At 44.8% G+C, this 27,615-nt stretch overlaps 1 protein-coding gene across 2 annotated transcripts; it reads left to right on the top strand.

The window, feature by feature from the left end:
• The first annotated feature begins 603 nt into the window (after positions 1-603).
• On the top strand, positions 604-26,979 carry USP4 (ubiquitin specific peptidase 4). Of its 2 annotated transcripts, XR_014934872.1 has the most exons (23): positions 604-802; positions 893-1,020; positions 1,100-1,230; positions 3,194-3,320; positions 4,455-4,600; positions 4,853-4,914; positions 8,103-8,246; positions 8,854-8,974; positions 9,639-9,812; positions 11,118-11,276; positions 12,085-12,309; positions 13,237-13,320; positions 14,013-14,107; positions 18,753-18,886; positions 21,306-21,497; positions 22,015-22,103; positions 22,475-22,690; positions 22,774-22,844; positions 23,415-23,530; positions 24,105-24,254; positions 24,532-24,635; positions 24,862-24,950; positions 25,081-25,414. XR_014934872.1 is itself a non-coding variant. In XM_015874586.3 (22 exons), exons 1-22 carry the CDS (start codon positions 630-632, stop codon positions 25,177-25,179), a joined length of 2,895 nt encoding a protein of 964 aa, XP_015730072.1. In that variant the 5' UTR covers positions 604-629; the 3' UTR covers positions 25,180-26,979. The 2 variants fall into 2 exon arrangements, 1 of the variants encoding a protein (XP_015730072.1); XM_015874586.3 differs by lacking the exon at positions 18,753-18,886 and having other exon boundaries at positions 25,081-26,979.
• Positions 26,980-27,615: the final 636 nt, after the last annotated feature.

Below are 27,615 nucleotides of genomic sequence, written 5' to 3'. Positions count from 1 at the left end.
CAAGCAATGAACGAGGCGATTCTGTTCCCTATGAGGGAGGTCACCATTGCAGGGCCCAGCCATGTGTGCTGACTCACTGTGACAGCCATGACTCCACTTGTGGCTGCACTCTTAACCCCGCTGGCACTCACTGATGGATCACCCTGCCCTGCTCAGTGTTTAGATAACAGAGCCCCTGAACCGAGCAGATAAGGAGGCTCTGCTGGTTGTTTGCACCAAGGAAACAGGAGGCGCTGTGATACTTAATGCGTATGTTGCGATACTTCATGCGATACTTAATAAGTCACGTAACTCTGGGAAACCTCCGCACATGTAACACACGAGCACCACAAGGGCGGCTCGCAGAGGCTGTTCCATGACTCCTACCAGCCCCTCATTGCTCAGCTCCGCCTTCTCTCTTTAATTCCTCTCCCAATCCGACCCCCCCCCCCCCCCCGGGGGAAGCGGGTTTGGGGGGGGTCACAAAGCGCAGCACAGCGGAACTCAAAGCGCCGGGCGCGGATCCCACCCGGCCGAACCACGCCCACACCACTTCCGGTCAGCCCGGGTGGGGCCGTAAAACGGCGCCCTCGCGCAGAGCGCATGCGCACGAGGCCGATTTCCGGTAGCGGGGAGGTGAGCGCCGCAAGATGGCGGCGGCCCAGGGAGGCGGTGGGACGGTGCGGCCCGAGCTGGGCCCGGAGCCGGCGGACTCGGCGACCGTGGAACCGGCGGCGGTGGAAGCGGCGGCTCCGAGCCCAGAGGAGCAGCGGGCCGAGCTGAGGCCGCTGATGGCCGCGTCCATGAGGCTGGGGGAGTCCTGGTGAGCCCGGCCGGCCCTCGGCCGCCGCCCCGTCCCTGTGCTGGCGTTGGGCTGGCAGCGCTGAGGGCCGCGCCGGGCCGTGTGTTACAGGTACGTGCTGACCAGCCGCTGGTTCGGGCTCTGGAAGCGCTACGTGGGGTACGACAGGTGGGACGTGGCCGGAGTGGGAGACCCCAACCTCTTCCCTGGGCCCATCGACAACTCGTGTCTGCTCGGAGGTGAGTGCGGCCCCACGGGGGGTCCCCGGGGAATGGAGGGTTGTAAGGGAGCCGGGCCTTATGTGCGTCTCCATTCCAGATGGGGAGACTCAGAGCTTAAAGGAGCATCTCATCGCACAGCTGGACTACGTGCTGGTGCCCAGCAGCGCCTGGCAGAAGTTGGTTTCGTGGTATGGCTGCATCGAGGGCCAGCAGCCCATCGTGAGGAAAGTACGTTTGGGTGGAGCAAGGTTTGCTCAGCGTACCTTTGTTATCTTATCTTTGGGGCTGAGGCTGATTGGATGGAGGCCAACGAGACCAAGCACCAGGTCTTGCACTTCGGGCACAACCCCGGGCAATGTTATAGGCTGGGGACGGTGCAACTGGGAAGCTGCCTGGAGGAAAAGGATCCGGGGGAGTTAGTTGACAGCTGGCTGAACATGAGCCAGCAGTGTGCCCGGGTTCTCAAGAAGGCCAAGAGCATCCTGCCTTGTGTCAGAATCAGTGCAACCAGCGGGAGGTGATTGTCGCCCTGTTCTCCACGCTGGTGAGGCTGCACTTCAATTACTGTGTTCACTTTTGGGTCCTTCTCCAAAAGAAAGACGTTGAGGTCCTGCAGTTTGTCCAGGGAAGGGCAATGGAGCTGTGAAGGGTCTGGAGCACAGTCCTACAGGGAGCTGCTGAGGGAACTGGGTTTGTTCCACATGGGGAAGAGGAGGCTCGGAGGAGGCCTTATCTCTCTGCAGCTGCCTGAAAGGAGGTTGTAACAAGGTGGGGATCAGCCTCTTCTGCCAGGTAACAGTGATAGGATGAGAGGGAACGGCCTGGGGAGATTAAGTTGGACATTGGGGAAAATTTCTATTCTGAAAGAGTGGTCAGAGACTGACACAGGCTGCCTGGGGAAGTGATTGAGTCACTGTTCCCAAAGGTGTTCAAGAAAAGGGCAGATGTAGGACATGGCTTAGTGGGTATGGTGATGGTGGGTTGATGGTTGGACTTGGAGATCTTTCTAACATTATTCTGTGGTGTTTGTTTCACTAGTTGTGTGTTGAAAGAATAACATCAGGTTATGTTTAGCTTGTTGTCTCCAATAACGTGACTTGTCAATGTTAAAGTGCCTGAATCCTCATTGACTCTCTGTGAGTGGGTTACATGGGGTGAGAGCCGTGAACCTTGTTCCAGTTACCTTCATATGTTTATGATTGTTTGGAGTAGTGCAGTGCTTTCATGTTGCGTGCAATAGTTCAGGCTGTACTCAATGGGACAGAACAGGGCACTGGGATAAATTACCTGTTAATGCAGGTGGTTTGGGGACTTCCAAACAAGAACCTGGTTCTTGTTTTCTCTCCTAAAATTCTGGCACTCTCAAATCCAAAAAGAAGAGACATGTTTGTGGTTCTCTTTTATAAGCTCATAAGGTGTTTTTCTCCTGCATATGTAGTTATGAATGCATTCTGAGTAGGTAAGCCATTCTGAAAGGTAGAATCATGAGTCGCTCTTCTGAAATCAACTGAAATCTGTCAGTTGTTTACAGGTAAAAGGGGCTTTGTGGTTTTTAGTATTGGGTTTTCAGATCAAGTGTTGGCAGCACCGTAATTGTTGAGTGGTAGAGCTTGGAGCAAATGCTGTTTTGTAGACAAACAGTCTGGGTTGTCACGGCTCAATTAAAAGTAACTTCTTGTTTTAGAGTCTAGGATTGTTGCAAGAACTTCAGTCCGTTGTTAACCTGCCCACTGCAGTGGATTTTGCTGTTAAAAACACACCTAGAACAGTAGGACAAGGAAGTGAGCATAGTATTTAAATGAATAAAATAGCAAGTGAAAGCAACTAGCTTTTTGTCAGCCACGTGTAGTTAAGGAATAATACTGGTGGACTCACCATAGCACAAAGCTGGGAAGTTAAGTGTGAATTAATTATGAACTGAGCAGTTCATTGTGCACCAATGAGCTGAAAGCTGATCTCAGGGTAAAGAGAAATGCTCTGTGTCAGGGTATGGGGGAGGGCAGTTGTTGTCCCACAGCCCTGTGAAGCTGTGGCATCAGATGGTATGGATCTTCTCAGCTATTTTTTTCTCTTCCTGCTCCACTGACATTGTCAGATAACTGGCCTTTAAGATGTGCTTCTTTTATACTTTATGATTTTGTTTTTAATATCTTATTATTATTTGTGTTATTTTGCATCTTTCTGTGAGCAGGTGATGGAATTTGGTCTATATGCGAAGCACTGTGAAGTTGAAGTTTATCCTCTTGAGCTGAAGCTGTGTGAGAGCAGCAGTCCTTCCAACGTGATCAGCTGCTGCTTCAGCAGAAGAGACAGTGTTGGTAAGTAGCTCACTCATGCATTAAGCTGTTCTGATGCTTTGTCAAGAGGCGCTTTGTATCTTGCTCTGGAAGGAAGATGTGACTAGAACAAAGTCTAGCAGTAAGGTGGTCCAACTGGAGCATGTGATCTCTTAGTAGGGCCTGAGGGAGCTATGGTTAACCTGCAAAAGATATAGGAGTTTAGGGGCACCTCTTAACAGCCTGACAGGGCCCGTGAGGAGGGTTACTGAGAACACAGGAAGCGAGTTCTTTACTGCAGCACAAAGCAAGATAACAATAGATGGCAGTCATAATTTGAAACATGAGTGTTTGCAACTGAATATAATGGAAAAAATGTTCCCTGTCAGAACAGCTGGACATTTGAATGGAGCCCAAATGAGGGTTTTCCTTCCTTGCCAGCTTTGAACACCCAGCTGGCTGTGTCCCAGGCAGCCTGGGCTGAATGCAGTGTTGACTCAGCTTTGAACACTCGTGTTAGGAACACCCTGAAGTTTCTTCCAGTCATAGTGACTCTTTGTGCAGTGCAGGGAGTTGTCATTAAAGGCTTTGCAGAACGTGTTGTTTACTAACCAGTGTCCTGGAGAAACCTCTGTGTTGCTCGTGTAAAGCAGTTCAGTCTTTTGTTCTTCGTGTATAATTCCTTCTTCCTTGAGTGTGAATGTTTTAGATGTCTTCTCAATGGCTCTTTTTATGCTTCTCTGCTTCCTGAAACGTGCTCTCTGTGTGATTCCTGTATTTTCACATGTGAAAGTGATGGATTTGGGCTGTGATTTGTCTCTGAAGAGGCTTCTTTCAGCTTGCTGGTGATAACTGAAAACACTTCCTGCTTGAACCTGTATTACCAAATCATGGCTCTTCTACCAAAGTTGTCCTTTGGGCAGGAGCATCACAGTGGTTCTGAATGCTATTGAATGAAGGGCTTGGCATACAAATGTATGACTGAAATAACTGCATTTCTTTCTTTCACACCAAGTACTAGAGAAGCTATAGGAGCAATTGTAGCACCTACAGTGCACTTCCTATTCAAAAGCCCTTGACAGATAGCGATGCTAGAAGACTGCCTTTCCAGTCTTTTTACTTCCAAAGTTCTTTTGTTTTAGGAATTCTGGTGTTACTTTTTTTCTTCGTCAACAGCCACTCTCGTGAAAGAGGTACGGAAACTCTTTAAAATCCCGGCTGAGAAGGATGTGAGGTTATGGAGCAGCCATTTTGATGGCTCTTACGAGCAGCTCAGCGAGCTGGGTGTCACTCTGGAAGATGCAAACATCTATCATGGGGAGGTAAGGGATGTATTTATTTCTCAGCGCTCGTGGTAAATGGTAGCATTGTATTCTGACAACACTCAGCAATTTGCAGGGCAGGCTTCCTTGAGCAGTGCTTTATCTCTAAAGTTTTTAGATGGTCATGTACTGTTTTCTTTCCATGCCAAATACTTCAGTCACAGTTATCAATATTTGCTCTACCAATAACTATGTGAAATGTACAGTGGATCTTTTTAGTTACTTTTCTTTTTTACCTGGACTCTCTTTCAGCTTGTCCTAATAGAAGTGAGAAATGGAGATGGCACGTGGCCTCAGCATCCTTTCCTTGCAAAGTAAGAGTGAAGTAATGGCTTCATTATTTAATTCAGCTTGTTTGCTGAGTTTAGTGAGCGTGTGTTCCCAGATATTGGTGGTTATTGGGAATTTATTTGTTTTGTGTGTTTTGGAGAATGTCAAATCTTCAACATAAATAATCCTTCAGTTGCCCTACAGCTGGTTTCTTGTTTTAGCAACAGTCTATGTCCTAAAGCCTGTTTCAAATAGGCTGTGTAAGGATTAAATAGCTTAGGTTTCTGCAGTGCTTAGGAGGCAGAGGTGCTATTTCTGTCGAGCTAGCTTACTTAAGAAACTACCTCTGTAGACTGCACAGGAAAAGTCTGTAGTATCCTACTGCTGTAGGAGAAAAATGATTGCAGCGTGTGTTTCTGAAGCTGCCAGTAGTGAATACTCCACGTTCTAGTAGTTGCTCCTTAAAAGCAGCATACAGGCAGCTTGACAAATGTGCACCTTCCGCCCCCTGCAATAAAAAACCAACAGCTTAATCAAAACAAAAAATCCAGCAACCCAACCAATTAGAAACCTGGGAGTATTGCCACAAATCTTTAATCTCTAGAGAAGACATGAGTAAGATGAGGGTGTGATGAAATATTATGGGTATGTGGTAGTGTAAGTTACATGAAGTGATGAGAAATGTCTCTTATTCATTGTGGAAGGCTAAATCCAGTGAAGTTGAGGCCATGAGACTGAATACTGATAAAGGAAATGTTTTCTGTTCAATGCAGTTCAAATGGCAGCAGGATTCATAAGTTGCTCTATTTGAAATCAAGATCCTACTGGAGCCGTGTTTGAAGAATGGGGCAAAATGGGATAATTAGTGAGACCTGTTTTGAAATGACTCTGTGCTTCAGAGATATCCTGCTGGGAAAATGGGTTAAGACAATGTCCATAGGATCACAGTGAACTACACTTACATGTTCTCTCTTGAATCATTGATGTTGCTCTCTATTAGTCCATTTGTAATCACCCTGTGCTTGCTTTTCACATAATCATTTCTGAATTTTATTTCATTTCCTTCCCTTTTATTGCGTATCTCCATATAACCATCATTTGTAGTTCATTTGGTATTTGAATATTCTCCATCTACTCCTCATATTTTATTGAGAATCTTTATCTGTTTCAGTACTTTCTGTCTTGCTTTAGGCATCTGTTTTAACCTTATACACCATGCAGTGATAATGCCAGAAATTGTGTGATTTAAGGCAATTGATGTATTTTCTATGTACATCATGCCATAGTTAAATGCCCTTCTAAGTTTGAAACTCTTCTTCCCCCATTGCTTCGTGCTGTTGACCTTGGACGACCCCTCAGCAATGGAGCCAAAGACTTCATGGGCAGGCCTTCATTTCTTGACTTTGAAGCACATGTGTTCTTGCAGCAGGTGCTCTGCTTTGGGTAGCACTGACTGTGTCAGTTCTGCAGGAGAGACTCTCACACATGTAAACTTCCTGAGTGGCATTTCATGATGGCCACAGCTTTTCCACTTAAATACAGATTTCAGCTTTTCTTGCTCTTCCTTTTTTTCTGTTGAAGCATTTATAGACTTTTTGGATCCCTACTTGATGGAAGGACTAATTTTACCATGTGCTCTCAAGGTACCCTCAGCTGAATTGGAGCTCTTCTCTTGCTTATGCCTTCCAACCACTTGAAAATCTCACTTTTCTTAATTTTTCTTATTTTTTTTCCCCCAAGCAGTTCATCTTGGCAGGTTTTTGAGGGTTTTTTTTGCTTATCAACCATATGGCCTCACATCTTTTGTACTAGATTAATCTTTGTCTTTATGCTGCTGCTCTCCAGATTTCTCTTCCCTTGCCATTTGTGTGGGTTTTCAAAAGGTTGCGTGGTAGAACTTGAAATGCCTGACTTTAATTGGCAGAATGGGGGCAACGTGCAGCAGTGCTGTGAAATGCAAAGTTGCACATCAGACCTCAAGCCCTGAGTTTTGGACTTTGTGGGGCTTTGAATCCAATCGTGGCAACCAATGCAACGTTAGCCCCTGTAGCAGCCTTGAGGCACGTATCTTAATAAGAAATAACCTCAGTGGTTCACCAGGGAAATCCTGAGTGTGAGTCAGAAGAGTTTCTTTTCCTAACTGACATACTGGTAAATGGCACATGAAATGATAGCATCCTTTTAGGTTGTCAAGAAATGTGATAAGTAGGTTAATGAGTTTTCAGAAGGAATCTAATGGATTGCTGAACAGTTGGCAGATGGTTTTGGTAGTGGAGGAGCTAGAAGTGTTATATTGATGAGAAAGTTAAAAGGTGATTTGAGCACTTAAAGTTCCATGGCGTATGAGAAATGGATGTTAAATAAGGAAGTGCACAGGCAGCAGATTGAGATAGAACACAAGTCAATGCCCACAAGAAGCTGAATCCAAATGCTCAAGTCTACAAAATGAAATGGGAGTTTTTGAATGCAGCGATTACTGATGTTTCAAATTGTTTGTGGTCTGTTGGATTGAATTGAACCATGTTGGTTGTCATCGGTCACCTCTGTTTTCATGTGCCATGGCATAGCTTCCAGGAGGATCTGTCTGCTCCATGATCTTGCCAGGCACTGAGATGAGCCAGGCTGGCCTGTAGTTCCCTGGATCTTCATTTTTTCCCTTTCTGAAGGTGGGGGTAATGTTTCCCCTTTTCCATTTTGTGAGAACTTCACTGGACTGTCACAGCTGTTTAGATACGGTGGACAACTTCATCCACCAGTTCTCTCAGGATCTTCAGATGCATCTCATAAAATCTTTTGGTCTTCAGTACATTCAGGTTCTTTAGGTGGTTTTAAACCTGGTCTTCTGAAGTAGGTGGTTCTTTATTCTCTGCCAGTCTTTGTGCATCCCTTTCAGTACCCCCAGCCTCAGTGTGCTGAGGGTTGCTGTGTGCATGGTATGCATGCCACTACAGTGGTGTGCTTTGTCCCCATGTAATGGAGTGTATCAACCAACTCAGTGACAAACTGCTTTGTGCCCACCCTGATTGGTTCTTGCTGATTACCATTCTGTTTGGGTGGATGCTTTGGGTTTTAAGTAGAGAAGAACTGATGTTGTTGCTTTTAATATGAGGTGAGCCTTTTGTGATGATTAAGACTGTAACTTTTGTTTGTTTCAAGCTTGGGGTTTTGTGGCAGGGGGTGTTGGGGCTGATAAAAGTAGTAGCACTGTTTCTACTTTTTGCCTTTCTTCCAGGTCAAGCACTGCAACTGGCAGAAACTTTACTACCTCTACGAAACCTTCAGCAAGTTCTTATTCCACAGCATCTGCCACATCTGTCATTACTAACGGCGATAGCAGCAACTCCTATGGACTGAGCAGCTCCAGCCTGGGCAGGGGGTAAGAGCTGCAATCATCTTTTGTGATTGTCCCTCATGTGAATACTGCTGCTCTTCCTTGCCTGTATAGAAAAGGACTGTAATGCTGCCTGGTACCTGAGTATCTTTAACCAAACCTTGCTTTTGAGACAGTTTAGGTTCTGCTGTTCCTTATCACTTAGAAAAGTAATACATGTTCTGGTGCTGCTAACTGCTGGAGCTTGGCCTAATTTTTAGAGGACTGGGGATATGAGAGAAAGGATTATATCTGCCTATGTGATAGCAGTCTTTCCAGGCAGAAACATAATTTCCTTACTAGCTCTAACAGCTCATCAAATGAGCACTAGGTTGCTACGTTAGGATGGAGTGCTGTGTACTTGTAAACAGATGAAACTGAAGTGTTCTGAGGCATATGTTAATAATAGGCCTGTAGCAATTACTGTTTCCAAAGTTAGCGTGTGTATCTCATGATCCTGGTATCTGGTGCTAGCCACTGTGAGGCAGCAGAAACATGAAGGCTGATGCCTTTCATTAATCAGTTCTTTTACTCATGTTTGATGCAAGTCTTCAAAATGGCTGAAACTGGGTATAGACTCATTGTGGAGCACTTTGTGTTGGCTTTCTTTCAGAGGTTCTGGGTTTGCCTGCAACTCTTACAGCAGCAACAGGGACTCTGCTTCCCTGTCCCAACCTGGCCTATGTGGACTCAGTAACCTTGGGAATACCTGCTTCATGAATTCTGCATTACAGGTAAAGCTTGAAAAGTTCATTCTTCAGAATTAAGCATGAGAGTGATCTCATGGAGATTGTGAATCAGAATCTGTGGAAAGAAAAGTGTTTATGCAGAAATGATCTGCTGTGGAAAACATTTTAACCTGCATGTGCAGCATTGGTGAGATGGGCACACAGAACCATGGTCTCTTGCAGACTTGGTGTGGTCAGGCTTCAGCATTACACTGAGAAGCTTTTCTCAGGTTGATGAAGTGTCAGTGGGAGTTACAGAACAAATTAACCAAAAATACATGAAGGAAAACCAAAGAGCTGCAGGCCAGGGAGCCTTCCGTGTCTTACTCTTGATGAACTGGTAGAAACTGCACCAAAGAGAAGGATTACACTTGTGGGCAGGTCTGCTGCATGACTGTGGCATCTGCAAAGATAAATGAGTCTCTTGAATCCTGTAACCTTTGGTGTATCCTTTTTTAATTTGTTTTCCAGCCACATTCCAGTTACAGCAGTTACAGTAACCCACCTTCCTGAGAGATGTTTTGTTATTATTATTAAATACTCTGTCTCACCAGATTTGTTAAAACATTTAGCTGTGTTTATTCTGGTGTGAGAGTTGGATTTGTTACTTAATTGTCGCACAGATTCATTGTCCAGTGCAGTAAATTCATCTCCTTAATGATTTTTCTAGTGTCTGAGTAATACCCCTCCTCTGACCGACTATTTCCTGGAAGATAAATATGAAGCTGAAATAAATCACAGCAACCCCTTGGGGATGAGAGGAGAAATTGCAGAAGCCTATGCAGAACTCATTAAACAGATTTGGTCTGGGAGACAGTCTCATGTGGCCCCACGCATGTTTAAAGTAAGTACTCTGTGTTCTTGTAGTGTTGCTCTTTGGCAGAAGAAGCTAACATGCCTTCCACAAATCCTGATGGCTTGAAAGCACCACCAACAAAACTGCTTCAGTGTTATTTCAGTTTTTAAGGAGATACTTTTTGGAGTATGGGGAAGGAAGGACAAGTGAGAAAGTAACTTTGTAACCTGAAGTTGGCTGTTGCTTTTTAACTTAGTACCTTACTTAGTTAATGACCTTCTAAACTGAGAGCTGGTTTTATATGCATCACCGTGGCTGTTGCTATAAAACTAGGCAAGGTCACAAACATTGCCAGCTGTTAATTTTTAGCAGTGTGCAAGATACAAGTGCAAAAATGGAATGATGAAGTAGAGAGCAAAAAGCATTTCCTTTTCTGCCATGTTATCTGTTGGTTTGGTGTTTGCTGTGCTTCAGCACAAAGAGCTGCTTCCAGCTCAAACACTGCAACGTAGCAGCCACCCTAGGAAAATTCAAACTATGTTGTTTGTTCTAAGTATAACACAAAGATGCTCCAGGACAATGTAATGAAAGCATCAAAGGAGCATTAAGAGTTTGCTTCTGTAAGCGCAGTCTCAGTAATGCAGAGAAGAACAACACTGCAAGTGGATGAAATAAGCAGTGAGCTGAAATTGTGAACTCACATCCTTTCGCTGGTTGGGTTTTGTGTGGTGTGGACTCTAAGCTGAGTTATAAGTTTTTGAGACCTGGAGCAGAAGTCCTGCCTACCACAGAAATTATCCTCTGTAGGGTCACAGGTAGTTCTGAAACAGCGCAATGTTTGTGTTTGGCTGTGGTGTTTCTGGCTCTTGCTACTCCTGTTATATAAGCCTGTTATATCTTCTGGGTTTGTACTTCTGCTTTTAAAATAGCTGCAGACTGTTGGTAACTACTGGTTTCAAATTTAACTTTGAGCCAATCAGTGTTAGCTCTTCTGCAAGTCTTTTCTGTCTTGCAATACACCTTCAAGATGCTGTCATGCAGTAATTAATTCTGCATTGTGGCTGTAAGCTTCTGAAATAAAGTAAAAAATGCAACATGTGAGTTTGTGAATTAATATTCCTAATTCAGATTTCCATTTTAAAGCACTGAATGCATTCTTCTCCCTTAATAGTTCAGGGATGAAGTGAAAAATGATTGGTAAAATTAATCTTGGTACTCGCTATCTGTTAGCACTCAGTTCTCTGGAGTCTGCTGCTAATATAAGGTAGTGTAGGGTTGGTCTCTGCAGAAACTGGGATGTTTTTATTCCACTGTCTTATACTTGCCCCCTCTAACTCTTGTGTTCTGTTGCAGACACAGGTTGGCCGGTTTGCTCCTCAGTTTTCAGGATACCAACAGCAAGATTCCCAGGAGCTCTTGGCTTTTCTTCTAGATGGCTTGCATGAGGATTTGAATAGAGTGAAGAAGAAACCTTACTTGGAGCTGAAGGATGCCAATGGCAGGCCTGATTCGGTAAGATGCCCTTTATTTGAGAACAGGGTGACCAGTGCTTCTGAAGGAAGCAAATTTGCAAATTGGTTTTGTGACGCTTCCTGCCCACCAAATGCACTAATGCCTTCCCTACCTTAATCTTGGGTCAGTACTGATATGAGAGCACCTTACAGGCAGTTTTGTTTCTCTGAAGTTGGCAAACTGTGCTCATGTTGAAATGAGACACTTAATAGTGGACCGTCTTTCTTCCTTTAAGTGAAATCACTTTCCTCCTTGTCAGCCTTCTGACTTTGGTCATGGTACAAACAACTGCAGAATGCTGACAAGTGCATAATCCACAACAAATCCACAGTCAGGGTGGCAGTAAGATTCATAAAAGCCAGGTAAAACAGTTCTTTGTTCTAGGAAGTATATGTGACTATTTGTTTTTCCACTTAGCTAAAAAATAGCCTAAACGTTTTCTGCTTTTTCATGCATGTGGCAAGAACGTATGAAGTACATTTATCCCCTTTTTTCTCCAAGCAGTGGTGGTGGTTGTAGGGTGAAGTGGATGCCCAGCTCTGCTTCATTTTCTTTAGGTGCTTCCACTTCCCCTGATGTAGGAACTAAACAGATTTCTGCCTTGTTTTCAAGTCACTGTACTTCTGGCTTGACACAGAGCCTTAGTTTCACTAAGAAAAATCCAGGTGTGTTAGGCTGGAAATAGAGTACATCCACCTTTCTGTGAAGTTCCTCTGTATGTATTAACTTCCTGAGTTTGTTTCCATCCCTGTGCTTGCTGTGCCTCGTGTTTGTGAGTATTAATACTTAATTTCTTTTCTTTCTATAGGTTGTAGCAAAAGAAGCCTGGGAGAACCACAGACTGAGGAATGATTCTATCATTGTGGATATTTTTCATGGTCTTTTCAAGTCTACCCTTGTTTGTCCCAAATGCTCTAAGGTTTCTGTGACCTTTGATCCCTTCTGTTACTTAACTCTTCCACTGCCTTTGAAGAGAGATCGTCTGCTGGAGGTTACCCTGGTATATGCAGACCCACAGCGCAGACCTGTCCAGGTGAGGCATCACTAAGGCATGGATTTCATTATCTGAGCCTCTTTCTCTTAGGTTTTGAAGGGGGTGGCTTCACTTTTCCTGTGGTGTGGTTACTATGTGATACACAGCTCTGTGAAGGTAGTAATGTGTTTGCATAGTCAGGTTTACGTCTTTGATTTCTATAGAGAGCATAATCTTGGGGACAAGGGGTTGGTAGATGCAGCAGAGATGTATGCTAAACTGGCAGTGAGTTTTCATCCTGCTTTTTGTACAACCATGAAATCAAGGACAGCTGCACTCATCACCAAGGTTTTGTGAAGGGAAAGAACAGAGGAGGGATTCATTGAAGAGATGAGTAATATAAGCAAGTAGCATAGACACTGAAAGGGTAAATGGTACTTTGAAGAATTGAGATAAACCAAAGCTGCAGCAGCTGGAGCTCTGCTGGTGGAATTGGCTGTGTTTGGTCTCACATCCCACCTGCTGTCCCCCTGACAGCAATTCTGGGCATCTTGTGATCTCCCAGTTGGGATGCTGGAGGTATGCAGCGCTATCTTTCACCTCTGGTGTGTGACAAAAGAGAAACAGTGCCCCCACTATGTGGGCTGTGCTAAGAGAAAGTGAACTGTGAGCCAGTGATGGCCACAGGTGGGGGTACAGATGGATGGCATAACTAAGAAGATCCTGGTGAATCACAGTGAAACATAACTCCTTTTAGTCAAGGCAAGTGTACTTCATGGGGCTCACTTTAACTGTGTGCCTGTCTGTCTTCTTGGATGTGTGCCTTTGAGTCCTTCTTTAAAACATACGGTTCTGATTCCCAAAGGAAGAAAGGATGGCAGTGACCTTCAGCAGAACTAGACATTCCAAGTTGTGTTTTCGTATCCATGCTCTTTGTGTACACACGTTTGTTTTGCCTTTGCTAAGCATTGTTCTCTCCCTTTTTAGTACCGGGTTGTGGTGCCAATGATGGGGGCCATCTCAGATCTCTGCGATTCACTCTCCAAACTTTCTGGGGTTCCTGCAGAAAAAGTAAGGATAAATGCAGTGTAGTAATATTGATAAAGCTTTGGTCTTCTAGAGGCATTTTGATGTCTTAGTTTTTAAATATATAATGAGCTGAAGGATATATTTTTATTACTACTCTCCATTAGAAGTTTGAATGCAATTTTTGACTGAAGAATATAAAAAATGGTTGGAAAACATCTATTTATCCACCTACCTCCCCCTCAGCATTTCTGACAATGTAATTTCTTAGTAACCTGAGATGCTCAGTCTGTTTTGAGGCCACCTCCCCTTGGATGCCCTTCTAATAACGAAGGAATTGGGTGAGCTTTTTATAAAGTGAATGGTTTTGTAGGTGGTGGGGGGGGATTTTCAGGATACCAGTGTAACGCTTCAGTCTTTCTCAGCAAGTTATAGATGTGAGAGATCTTTGCCTAAAACATGTTAGATTTGAGCTGTTGTTTCCAGCAGACTGATTTGCAGCTGTACAATCTCATCTCCTCAGCACCTCTGTAAAATCAGTCTCTTACAAGCTTTGTTTTTCTGAACCATTTTAATGAAAGCAGCTCCTGGTGTTGTTATGGGAAATGCAGCACTGATACTACAGGTGCTGAGAATTCTCATGGGAAAAACAAATAAAGTATTGCTTGAATTTAGCTTGCATGAGTTTATGTAAATATTTATTACACTCTCTTTGCAACTCTCACTTGCTGTTCTAGATGGTGGTGACAGATGTGTACAACCATCGGTTCCACAAAATCTTCCAGGCGGATGAAGGTTTAAATCATATCATGCCAAAAGATGACATCTTTGTGTGAGTAAAGTGGGAAGATGCCACGATGCAAAAGAGTGCTATGAAACATTTGCTTTGGTTTCAAGATATAAAACCTTAATCCTTTTTTTTTCCTTAAAATCTAAGCCTTCCCATAGACCCTTTCCATGTGGCTCCTGCTCTTGGGCCTCAGTCCTTGAACTAGGGCCTGGTTTATGCTCCAGATCAGTCCAACACCTTGGGTGTGTTGTTAGGATAGAGCGAAGTCTGAGTTGTTGCCTTCTGCTTCTCGTAACAGTAATATGGTTGTTACAGCACGCAGCTAACCATGGCAGGGATTTTGCCAGACCAGTGCTTGCTCTGTCTGTGTCCAGCTGTAAAGGACCATGGGCAGACTTGCCTTGGGGGATGTAGGTATCTATGGTGGAGTTGAGGGTTTGGCTGTGCTTTTGTTTCCAATGCATGTGGTGGATGCAGCTGGGTCATTCAGGTGGAGAGCAAAGGTCATGTTGGTAAAATGGAAAATACTGCACATGAAATACAAAGCAGACTTTGGGGTTAGCTTCTGAGCATGGAGCTTGTGAGATCCAGTGAGACCCTCATCAGAAGCCCCCTCTTTCTCTTGTGAGGATATTCCAGTGCAAGGTGATGTCCTCGGGTGCAGTGAATGGGATGCTGTGACACACTGCTCAGTGCTGTTCTGTCCTGCCATCCATTGTGAACTCACTGCTGAAAAGTCACACCACGCTGTTTCTGAAAGCTCTTGTCACATCAGATGTTTTCTTCAATTGCAGCTGAAGATCAGGCTGGCCGAGGTGCCTAGGAAGGGCAGGAAGCACAATGTTCCATAGATCATTCCCTAAGTCCAGCGTGGAGACACTCCCTGCTGTCCCTCTCCCAGCAGGGCAGTCTTCCCATGGCTTTAAGGAACATTGCATTGCAACAAAACTATTCTCCTGTGTGTGTAACCTGTTGCACATTCTTCAGAAAACTGCTGTGTCTGATTTTCTCTCTTCTGCACAGAAGGGGAAGTGTTAGCTGAACTGCAGCTCTGTGTGTTGTTATTTGAAGTCGCCGTGTCCTTGCATGCAGACCTAACTGTAAATGAGGTCATGTTGTGAGTCATAGCAGTGGGCTGACCTGGGTTAAAAATAGCCCTGCAAAAAAGAGGAGAGGCAGCAGGAGGAAACTTGGCTAATCCTGTTTTTCCATAGAACCCCTCTCAAGATGTTTTCAGCAGGCTGGAGCACTTCTCCTGTGGAGACAGGCTGGGGGAGCTGGGGGTGCAGGGGAGACCTCACTGTAACCTTCCAGTGCTTGAAGGAGCTTATAAGCAGGAGGGGGACTAACTTTTACATCATCTGATAGCAACAGGACATGGGGAATGTCTTATCCTTCCATATAGCTGAGCAATATTTTCTTTCTTTTAAGTCAGTGAGGAAAACTTGAGTGCCTTCTAGAAAGTATTTTGTTCTTTGGGTTTAAATTACCTCTAGCTCTTCAGAGAAGGGTGGGGGGGGGGAGGGAAGAAAGAAGAGTTGATTGATACGACCTGAATCACAGCTCTGTGTGCCTGTGGATTCCACAAAATGTTTGTCATGGGAAAGATTCTCTTGTGATGGAGTTGGGCATATATGCTGTTTGCACTGTATGATGTGTCTTATTCTGTTCATGAGAGAAAACTCTCTTTGTACTGATGAATGAAGGGGAGCAGCTGCCTTCTATTACAAAGTATGTGTAATGTTTTTACAGCTACAGTTTCACCCAAAATTCGCAACTTAAAAAGCCAAGGGAGGGGAGGTTTGCACTGTTACCATCCAGTGTTTCTTTTGTGCAACATTGGGTGGGTGTTGCCACAGAATGAATCCCAAGAAGACATTCTGTAGCATTGAATGGGGCTGAGAAGGTAACAATTTATATACAAAGAACTCTGTAGGCTGATTATTTACTGTGGTAGGAAAGTACTGTTTTATCCTAAGATATTTGTTCAGATCACTCAAGTGCCTCATGCAATAACGTGAGTCACAGGAAAGGTGAGGTTTTTAATATTGCTACTTCTGTTAGAATCAGATGAGAAATCTGCCCCATTTCAGGACACTGCTGCAAATCTGATGGAGAGTTACAGCAGCTCTCAGCTGGGGAAAGATGTGCTGGGAAGGGAGACCTGCTAATGATGGTACTGTTTGTGTGGTGTGTTCCCTGGTACAAACCCTCAGAAGGGTTTGAAGTTGATATATGTAACCCATGGGATGACTTGAGGACCGTAAGCTCATTTAAATTAAGGATCTTTTCTAGAACCAAAAGGCATTTTGTATTTAAATGAACGTAATAGTCACCATCTCACATACTCAAACTACCATCTCGCATACTCAAACTATTTTCTCTTATATACTGACCATCTGTACTTCTTTTCCCCTCAATGGTTTGACCTCCCTGCTGGCATACTGCAATGAGTACATCTGGTCACCATGTTTTAGGTAACTTCTTTCACTGGGGAAAGAGCTACAAGTAGCCAAGCGATTCAAAACTGACTTGAATCAGTGCAGCACATTCAGAAAGAGATTCCTCAGATGTACATCCTCAAAATGTGTATTTAAAAATAGCAAAATTCTTAGTGGGGTCCCGTGGTGTTTTTTTGTCCCTATGGATTTTACTGGCTGTTGTCATTCATCTGTTTTTGTCTGATTTTCCACAACAAGGAAACAGAGAAGCTATGATGAACAGAAGGTTCATCTCTGCCTCTTACCAGTGTTTAAATCCTCCTTTTAAGTGGCCAATAGTGTCCTCATGTGAAACGTACTCCGCCCTCCCACTTGAAGAAGCAAAACAAGGTTGTATTAATAGCTGTCTGTGGCTGTTTGTTCAAGCTTGAGACTGCAAAGAACCAGTGTGCAGTACCCAGGGGAACTGGGGAGCCCCAGGGCTTCTGTTTCACCAGCAGCTGCCATCCCAGTGGGTGTCGTTGTGCCCTGAGGCTGCTGCTCAGTGCCCAGCTGATCATCGCTGTCTGGGTGGGCAGCAGAGCAGAAGGGTCAGGCTGCCCCTTCTTCCTGTGCTGTGGCATTGTGATATTACTTTATACCAGTACTTTTCTTGGTATGGGAACTGAGGCTGTTAGCTGATGCCTTGGCGACTGTTTTATTTATTACTTTTTTTGGTAAGAGAAATAAGGTGTGATGGTTTCTGAAGCTTAAGAGGGCCTTATGGTAATGTAACCTGGTACTGCTTGCCTTCTCTCCCATTCTCAGTGCTGCCTTAAGTTGCCTGAGGACTGATATGTTTCAGTATCAGTGGTCAATCTCCTGCAGTATTTTCTCCAGGTTGGATTCACTGAAAGCAGAAGCCAGATCTGGGGCTGCATATGAGAGCGATATCCCATTGCCTTGACAGGATTCAGATTTTAGAGGACTGTGTGCTAGCCAGTGAGCAGCATGTATCTCCATTTGGAAGGCAGGGAGACATCTCATACCGTAAACCTGTGCCCCAGTATACTAGTATTGGAATTGTTGCTGTCCTGCTTTTGGCAGCAGTATGTGTGATTCCTTGCCTTCAGATTTAGGTCTCTGAATGGGTCCTGAATCCCTGTATGGGTCTAAGCAGAGTCTCATTGCCCATCCAGCACTTAAAGTGTCACCAAGTGGAACTCATAGAGCAGGAGCAGCCTGGATGTACTTTGTTCTTTTACTGCCAATTGCTCGCAGGGGTGCAGGGTCTGCTGGCACAGGTGTCTGTACCATTGAAAGTCTAGACTGTACCATTGAAATAATATTTGTGAAAGGTCCTGTCCAAATATTGAACTTGCACCTTCTAAAAGAGATTATAGTGGGAAGAAGAGCTGTGTTTCTTCCCGTTTTCACACTGGAGACTGGAGAAGACAGGTCAGCTTTGTGACCTTGCGGTGCACCTGGATGTTCTGAGACATGCACAGTGAATGGTCCCCTCCTACCAAAGCAGTGGGAGATGTGGGATTTTGATGGAGGCAACAGAAGGAGACTCCATGGGCTCTGTTTGGGATTGTAGCTTGGAAGTCATTGAAATACCTGTTCTGGATGGCTGTGATGTGCTCTTCCTTCCAGCTGGTCTGTTCCTGGTTTACTCATCCTTGCGGCATATCGCCTATTGTAATAGTAAAAGAGAAAGAAAAGTGAATGTTACCAGACTCCTTGTTTTTAAGCAACTCTCATATGCATCCCGAAATGGATCCATGTGCAAGAGGACAACAGCACACATGTTTTTTTCCAGAGAAAGGAGGGTTTGGAATTATAGTTCTCCAAGACTTGTATTCTTCTCTTTCTTATCATGACAGGCTTGGAAATAAAGTATTGCCCTGCTTCAAGATTTGGCAGTATTTAGCAGCAGAGCAGAGGTGGGGTACGTGCTGAAATGGTGTTTTGCTCTAGGATATAAAGTAGGGCCTCTGGCCTGACACATGGGACAGTGCAGCCAAAGCACAGTGGGATGAACCCACTTCTCACAGCACTGTAAATGATTCTCTGGAGATACGATATTTCTGTGGAAGGTCAGGGAGATCTGTGGCAAATGACCAGTAAGTCACTGTGTAAAGGTGGTCTGCAAATCAATTTGACAAAATGAGCCCAGTGTTTGTGCTGAATGCTCTCATTCTCCAGGCTAAGCAGGGCGCAGCATTCAGCGCATCACTGCAATGCTCACTATTTCTTTCCCTTAGGTTCCGTGAAGTCCAGCCCCACTATAGGACCTCCGGCTCCCGCTCCATTCTAACACCCCCACATGTTCCATGCTGGTGATGTCACATCACCCAGAGATCCAGCTGGAGCTTGGAGCCGGCTTACAAGGGGTCAGGTAAGTGCCATCCAAAGGCAGCCTCTACAGCCCTCCTCTACATGGGCAGGGCTCAGTGTTTCTTCTTAGTTCCTAAGGCCCAAGAAGAAAATTGCCTAGAGTCACAGGTGTCTCTGATCTCTTAGCCTGGCTAATGGGGCATATCATATAACATGTATTGTTCACACTGATAAAGGTCTCACAAATTGATTTGCAGGTCACCTTTAACCCATGAAAGTCACATAAAATGTATATTTGGTTTGCCATGCGTATTATTCTTTTTGCCTTCTCTTACAACATGCTGTGTTCTATGTTTAGATAAGATCATGATCTTGAAAACCATAGCTGGCTGCAGGCAGGGCAGGTTTGTCACCGTGATGAGCTACAGCAGCTATTGCACTGAGTTACAGCTGCAAGCTGGCTTTGTGTGACATGTTTGAGATAGGTGAGACTGCAGCAGTCTGATCTAGGAAAGTGCTCGGAAGTTCTTTGTTTGAAATATCCTCCCTAAAATGTGTTTCTTTAACTTGGAACTGAACTTAAACTTGGAAAAATGATGCTGGTTGGATTCCCTCATTCTTTTGCTTGTTTTCTTGGTGGCTGTTGTGATACCCTGACCTGTGATCCACGCGGTGTTTTCCAGTTGTGTTTAATGTTATTCACATCACAGCATTTTGGAGAGAGTTTTTGAATAGCATACTATAGGGTTATAGTTAATATATAAATATTTTAGGTTGGTATTTAGCTGAGAGCCTTTCCTGCTATTAGTGGCCTTTCCTATAGTCCTTCTCTAGTTTTCCATGCTCCCGTGCATTTGCTTGACATTAATTTACTGGGGGACAAAAGTTAGCTGCTTCATTGCTCGGTGCCTCCTTTCTGAGTGGCAGCTGTAGCCTGAAGCTTCCTGCTGCTTTGCAGGCTGAAGGCTGATCAAAGCCATCCTGATTTACTGTCACTTAGCTGTTTTCAGGCACTTTGCAGACTTGTTGTGACTTATAAAGGCAGCTGGCCTGTACCCATCAGTTGTATAGTCTGATGTAGCCCTATAGGTTTATAGTATCAGCTCTGCTGGCTCTGAGACATCTCTAATGCTGGGGTAAAAGCTGTTCTGTGAGGAAGTAGGCAGAGGGCATGCAGGCTGTTTGTGAGATATATGAGTAATCCTTAGCTTATTCAATCCTATCTGTGCCATCACAGAGGCAGGGCTTCATTCAGGACCTGTGTGAGGATGGAGTATTGCTGGGGGCTCCTCTGATCAGCATTGGAGGTGGTGTCTCTCACACCACCACCAGTGAGAACTGGAATCAGTCATTGGAATGCTGAGGAATGTAGGCACCTTGGGCATGTTGTGTGCTGGTCTGCTTTGTGGGAGACCAGCCCAGAGGGTCTCCTGGAACGTGGAATTAACTGTAAGTGATACTTCTGTGACTGAGTGTTACAGTACTAAGTGCAGTAGTTCTCTTTATAGTGCTGTTGTCTAACTGGACAGTGCTGATGGCATAGAAAACACAACAGCCATTCTTATCAAGCTGTTAGATCCACTTCTTGTCTCTTCTGTTCTTGGAGGGGTATTTTTCTTCGTGGCCTTGAGCTGGGAGCTGGGCTTTTGTTTAAGTGGGACAGAGCAGAACTGCAACTCTGAAATTTGTTCCACTCCATGCTCTGCAAGGGTGTGCTGAACATAGAAACAGAAACCTGTTTCTTGGCTCTTGCAAGAAAGGAACTGGCATCTCTAATGTGCAAGAGCTGTGGGTATGTGTCATGGTTAACCTGTGACAGTATGTCCAGATGTGTGACTGTCATCTCAGTTATGTGTAGTGACAGCTTTCATGAAACCTTTCTTTTTTCAGTTTTAAGATGAGTCTGGAGCAGGCAGCTCACCAGGCTGAAGAGCACTGTGAGGTGGAAATCATGGGATAAGTCCTTTATGCTGAATAGTCTTGAAACTCACATAGGGAGTGAGAAACGCAGTACAATTGCACCATGTGGTTCCTTTTGACTCTTCTATTTGCGAATACCTGGTTTTTCTGTTGCACGCAGCAGCACAAATTGCATCTCAGTGTTCTCTCTGCTCTCTGGAGCTGCTTCTCTTCCAGAATGTTTTCTCCTGGATTTTTCTGTAAAGCAGATGTTTCCATACTCTTGGTTTTCTGAAGCCTTGTCTGGTTGGTGATTTAAGCTCAGACCTGAAATGGAGCAGGAGGCTCGGGGGGAATGTAAGACCTAAGGAACTGAGAAGGTTTCTTTCTTCAGACAGAACAAACCTTGTTTTGGTGATCTAAAAGTTCATTTAGTGCAGTCAAGTGTACACGGAGTACAACCCTTATTGTCCTCAAGTGATCCTGGCAGACAGAGTTGTTGGACTGACTTGATATTGGTTCTGCCTGCTGTGCTTCTTGGCAGTAGAAATAACCTGTGGACATGCCTGTCTTTTGAACAGATATGAAGTCTGCAAGCCAAGTGAAGATGGCTCAGAGTACATTACTTTGTCTGTTTACTTTCGGGAAAAGGCAGCGAGGCAATCCAGCAGCACTTCAGGGACTGTGCTCTTTGGTCAACCACTGCTGGTATCTGTGCCAAAACACAAGCTCACTGTGGATCACTTGTACGGTGTCGTTTTGGAGCGGATCAGGTAAGTCACATCTGTACCTTAGTGCAAAATTCTAGTGTTAGCTCACTGAATTAGACTATGCCAGGATCACTGCATCCTTTTTGATAGGAAGATCTTTCCTGGATTTGTCTCTGGGGTACCAACCAGTGTTTGCATTGTGCTACTGCCTGGAGGCCACAGGGATGTCCTGAGGTCCTGGTTGTCTGGGCTCTGTAAAAGCTTCCCATTACATAATACAGATGGTGGTCCCATGGGAAGTTACATGCTTGGTGCTGCAAAACAGATCAGAAGCACTGCGTGGGAAATGTGAGGGCTCTCATGTGGGTCACCATAACTTGTTTTTGTATTTCCCATCTAACACCTGTTAAACTCGGTACAAGCAGTGAGAACGTAGACTTTCCGAGTTGGTTTTGTTTGAGAGCTTTTGATGCTGTGCATAATAAATTGTGGCTCACCAAGGGGATTGACGGGGAGGGTGCAGTTGTTGTGATGTACTGTTTTGTTACAATTGTGGAATTAAAATGTTCCCTCTGTTAAGTCGCTATGTGAAACTCCCTGTGGCAGAAGTATACTCCGCACCTTGTCCAGACAGAGGAGCATGCAATGGCTCCAGCAGTGTGGCTGAAGGTAAAGTCTTTTCAGAATTACTTGGAAGCATTTTGGTCTTGAAGCTCTTGTTATCATGTTGTTTGTGCTGTGTGTAATTGGCTTGAGCTCCTGCAGTTATTTTTAGCTCTACATAATGATGATATAGCACTGTGGCAGAGGGCTGCCTTACTATGAAAACGACCAAATGCAGCCTTTTGGGATGTTTCTTAGAGTGTGCTGTCAGATGGTGTGATGTGTTAACCTATGTTGATTGAGTGTATTTCATCATGCCTGACAATAGGATGTGAACCCTGATGTTTTTCCTGGCCTTGGTAAGGGATAAAATACAGCTTCAGTCTGAACTTTTCACTGACGGGCTTCAATATTGGGCTTGTTTTACATTTTGCCAGGTGACATTGAAGAGATGGAGCATCAGGATGATGGCCAGGAAGGCAGGGAGAAGCTGGCAGAAGTTGATTCCTGCCCCTCTGAGGGCTGCATGCAGGTTGAGCCAACGAGAGGCCTGCAGCCTTGTAAGAAGCAGTATTTCACTTTCAGCCTTGTGAATTTATACGGGACCTCTGAGATAAACTCTATTGTAGAAGGAAAACTCTTGAAATTGAATGGTAACTATTGTCCTGTTATCCTTCCTCTTCTTCCTCCTTCCTCCAACAAATGGGCAGCAAAAGTTTTTTCTTGTTTCTTCTAGCTTTTTCTACGCTTGCTATTGACTGGGATTCTGAAACACGGAGGCTGCTCTTTGATGAACAGGAGGCACAGGTTGTAGTATGCTCTTTTCATAAGTGTTTTATGTGTAAACTTAGTGCATGCCATAGTACACAGCATGATACTTCAATAGATCACAGTAATAAACAGCTGAAATTGTGTGGCCCTCTGCCCAGAGGCTGCAGTCAACAACATGGGGTGAGTTGGTCAAGATAAGACCTGCAGATCTGTTACTGTTCGTCTGCTACCAGTGTTCCTAAAGGTAGAAACTTTAATTTCTAAGTTGTCTAGTTCATAATCTACTCAAATTAATAAGCAGAAAACCACACACACAGAACCTTCTCCTTACTAAGAGACCACACTTAAGCAATTGAGTGGCTTGGAGATGAGAGCTAGCTCACTTGAAGGTCAGTGTCAACCATGATTGCTCCTCTGGGAGTTGGTAGCTTCTTTGCCCCAGTATCATTCTGGTTTCTGTCAATCACTTCAATACATTTAGCATGTGCCACAATGATTTAGCATGTTTTGGTTGTTCCAGCAGTGTGAACTTGGGCACGTTCATTTTCACAGTGGCAGGGATTAAAGTCTATGTGAATTGAATAAAACTTGCATCTCTTTCACTAGGCATTTGAAAAGCATGCAAGTGTGTTACAACCACAGAAGATGAAGGCAGTGGTAGCCCTTAAAGACTGCATAGAGCTCTTTACTACAATGGAAACTCTGGGTGAACACGACCCTTGGTAAGAGCTTCTTTCTCCCTTTTTATTTATTATAAAAATCTGTAACTGCTTGAGATCAGATGATTTGTCCCAGGATTCTGATCATTTCCCATGTTTGTCTTTTAGTCTGTGGGATGTGTCTGTTTTATGGTCAGTCATTGACTGAGTAGGCTGCAGGCATGGGCTAATAAGGGGTGTATTTTTTCCTTGTTTCCTGCCTGCATTTAAAAAAGGCACTGTGTATGTAGAGATTGATCTATTTTTGATCCCCCACCATACGTCTGACTTTCAGACAGCATCAGAGGAAGCATTTGTGATAGCAGTGAGAGCAGCTGGCTACTTTATAGTGCTTGGTTCTGCACTATTTTATTTGCAGCTTGTACCAGTCCTGAAGCACTCTTAGTTTTACTGAGATCCCTTTTCATCCAGTAGGATGTTTTAGCAGCAGAGTGAAAGTAAGAGGTAGTTTGGAAACCTCCAAGGAACTGGATGTTCCGTAAGCCAAAATGGTCTTCTGTGAGGCAGGGACTGAACCACACGATTGATGTATCCTCTGACATCTTTCAGGTTTCTTATTTTTACTTTTTTTCCTCAGGTATTGCCCTAACTGTAAGAAGCATCAGCAGGCCACAAAGAAGTTTGACTTGTGGTCACTGCCCAAGATTTTGGTAGTGCATCTAAAACGCTTCTCATACAGCAGATACTGGAGGGATAAACTTGACACTGTTGTTGAATTCCCTATCAGGTAAGATCCTTCCTTTGAGCTAGTTTTCATATGAAGACCTGATGCTCAGAGCTGTTATTCATTTGGTCCCTCCCTCAATCACTTTGCAGCACCCCATGAGTTTACCACGACCTGCTCTGTGTGGCAGGGCTAATGTTTGGGTCTCGGCACTGAAAACTTCAAGCTGTTGAGCATCAGAGCATAACACTTAGCTTCACTAGTGCTGTCTGCTGACAGAGCTTCACTGATGTGGAAGCAGAGATTGCTGGCATACTGATATTTCTGGATTTTCTTCCAGGGGTTTAAACATGTCTGAGTTTGTCTGTGACCCAAGAGGAAGCTCATATGTCTACGACCTCATTGCAGTTTCCAATCACTATGGAGCCATGGGAGTAGGCCACTGTGAGTGATTGTTTTCCTGTTCTTTCATGCAAGGGACGTACAAAGGAGGGACTGGAGGGGGGCTCTGTGCACTGTGATTTACAGCGGTCCTCACCAAGGCTTTCTAGTACAGTGTCAAACATGGAACTGTAGAAAGCAGCTCTTGGACAGCCTTGCACAGTTGGTTTGAGTTTTGAATGTCACTGGTGCAGTGCTTCCCTGAACCTGAAGTTTCTTCTTCCAACAGACACTGCCTATGCAAAGAACAAGGTGAATGGCAAGTGGTACTACTTTGATGACAGCAGCGTGTCGTTGGCTTCAGAAGACCAAATAGTGGTGAGTACTTGGCCTGAAGCTAATCCGAGCTCATGCTGCAAGTGTGGTCCCTTTCCTTGAGCACTGTGTTTCTAGCCAAGCCACATGGATTGTTTCAGTCTTTCCAATTCTTTTGCTTTTTGTTTGGTAGACAAAAGCTGCCTATGTGCTGTTTTATCAGCGCCGAAACGAGGAACATGTTGCCCCATCTCCTCCCCAAGAAGAGTGTGACGGCATGGATACCAACTAAAGCACCGCCTCCAGCACTCGGCCGCCGTGTTAGAGGTCCCTCCTAAAGCCATCTCTGAGGCATCTGAAGTTTTTTCTTTCTTCTGTAGGAGTTGAGCAGAATATCTAGCACTGAAAGATTCGGTGCTTGGGGTTACAGAGCAGCACCGGAGAGCCAGGAATAGGTGCTGACTCTCGGATATTTAGAGGCCAAAAATAATATATATTGGAGCTTTGATAAAGTTCTTTCTAAAGTCTGTCTGAGCTGTGTGGCTTGAGGCAGGGGTCAGGGCTGAGCTGGGGCTGTGGGATGTGGGCTGAGGTCTGTAGCTGGGGTTGGGGTAGTACAGCCTGAATCGGAGGTTACAGCTGAGTGTGGTGGGGCCCATGGAGGAGTGCGGTGGGTAGGATTCTGTGCATTGGTCCAGGGGCTTCCTGTCAGCCCTGTGGTGCTGCTGATGGGCCCTGCGTGTATCAGTGAGGCTCGTGCACCCTTTCTGGAGTCTCTCAGTTCAGATCTTTGTACATCTGTTGTGCCACCTCTGCCATTTTACTTTGGTTTCCTTGCTAAGCACCAAAGTTTCTCTTACTTGCACTGTTTCATCTGGTGGTGCACTTGAGACTCTTGTGGGCAGTTTATACTCGGCCTCTGTTAGCATTAGGTCAAAGGGGAATTGCTTTGAACTAATAGAGGGGAGACTTAGGTTAGATATGAGAAATTCTTTGCTCAGAGGGCAGTGAAGAGCTGGCACTGCTGCCCAGGGCTGTGTGTGCCCATCCCTGGAGGGTCCATGGGCAGCCCGAGCCTACAGGAGTTGGAACTAGATGATCATTAAGGTTCCCTCTAACCCAAGCTATTCCATGATTGTAGACGTGAATATCAAATCTGTAAGGCTGACAATTTTGTGTCCAGTGTGTCCCTTTGACATAGTTGCTTAGTTTTGCTCCATCCTTCCAACACAACTGGCAGATGCTCTTCCTCTCTTCCACCTTTACCTGACTGGCTCTGTTTCTCTCAGGACTTGAGTTCAGCTTTCCTCTCATATAAGGATTCCTGTGAGCAGTAGATGAGGTCAGTCCTCAGTGGAGAACTGTTTTTTTTTTCCCCCATTAAAAAAGTTAGAAAAGCTTAGTTATCATCCTCCAAGGCCCCCCATGACTTACTGGCAGGGTATGAGAGGCTTTGAGTAGGAGGAAGGGCTGTCCGTAGCTGATCCATAAGTATTATTATCCCCATTATTATCCCCTTCTGCAGAGTTTTGCCTTTAAAGCATTGACATTTGAATTTAGAGATCAGAATTGTTAGTTGCTTCCGCTATTCTGGTTTGTGGGTTGTTTCTGTTTTATACAACTCTTAATATTTAATTTCTGTTCCAAGGGGAACATCCCAAAAGCAATTTTGAACTGTAGCACTGCACTGAATTACTCTGATCAGCATTTCTCTTAGATTACCCTGAAAGAAAATCACATGGGCATTCCAAAATGGGGAGGTGGGAGAGGCAAGGGGGGAGTAAAACAGCTTTGTAAAGGCAACTTCCATCTGAAGTAGCCTTTGTTCTCCTCTTTACCTCCTTTGCTGCACTGACACTGAGAAGTGCATCAGTGGGGCTCAGTCTCTGATGCTCAGATGCTGAGCAGACACTGTTGTACTGCAGGAAAGTGGCCCAGCTCTTATTTTCTCTGTCTCGGAGCTGATGGCTGAGCAGCTGATGGAGCTGGCGTGTGTCTGCTTTAACACCAGAGCTGGTTTTTGGACTAGCACTTTGTAAGTGGCTGGATCTGTGGTATGAAGAGGCAAATTAAAGAGCGGTTTGCACTGAAACTGGGTTTTGTTGTGTTTTCACCTGTTGTTAAGTGGCCTGAAGTGCAGGTTGAGCAGCTGCTGGTTGTGGGGATGCCTGCTGCAGCACGAGCTCTTTCAGCTGTTGTGTGATGAGTGAAAGCTGTGCAGGGGAGCAGTGCAGTGCTGTGTAAATCTGGCTGCACATTTCTCTTTTCATTGAAGCAGGGTGGAGTGCAATGCTCTGGGAAATGAGGCAGAGAGAGAAATAGGGAAGGAATAAACTCACTGGTGAGAATCAAAGAATATCTTAGGTTGGAGTGGATCTTGAAGATCATCTAGTTCCAAACAACCTGCCATGGGCAGAGTTGCCACCCAACAGCTCGGGCTGCCCTGGATCCCCCCCAGCCTGTCCTGGAATGCCTCCAGAGATGGGGAATCCACAGCCTCTCTGGGCAACATGTTACAGTGCCTCACCAACCTCAAAAAATATGTATATAAAAAACCAGGAAGTTGGAGGACAGGTTAAGTTTTATGTAATAGGCTAACAGCAAAACCCTGTGCTGATCTCTGCCTTTTGATATTAAAATAAGAACTTGGAAAGAAGGGAAAGCAAAATGGGAGTTTGCTAAGGTGGGGCCGATCAGGTATTGAGTCAGTGCATGGGCTTGTGAGAAC

The sequence above is a fragment of the Coturnix japonica genome, chromosome 15 (assembly GCF_054131305.1).
Source record: "Coturnix japonica strain WE chromosome 15, WE-NBRP24, whole genome shotgun sequence".
NCBI lineage: Eukaryota > Metazoa > Chordata > Aves > Galliformes > Phasianidae > Coturnix > Coturnix japonica.
Note: the sequence above shows the minus strand (reverse complement) of the source record. Positions and strands in the feature narration are given on the sequence as shown.

Coding starts and splice junctions, on each gene's coding strand:
- USP4 (XM_015874586.3), top strand. CDS start 630: ATGGCGGCGGCCCAGGGAGGCGGTGGGACGGTGCGGCCCGAGCTGGGC. Junction 4,915..8,102: donor CAGCATCCTTTCCTTGCAAA/GTAAGAGTGAAG, acceptor CCTTTCTTCCAG/GTCAAGCACTGCAACTGGCA. Junction 21,498..22,014: donor GTCGTTTTGGAGCGGATCAG/GTAAGTCACATC, acceptor CCCTCTGTTAAG/TCGCTATGTGAAACTCCCTG.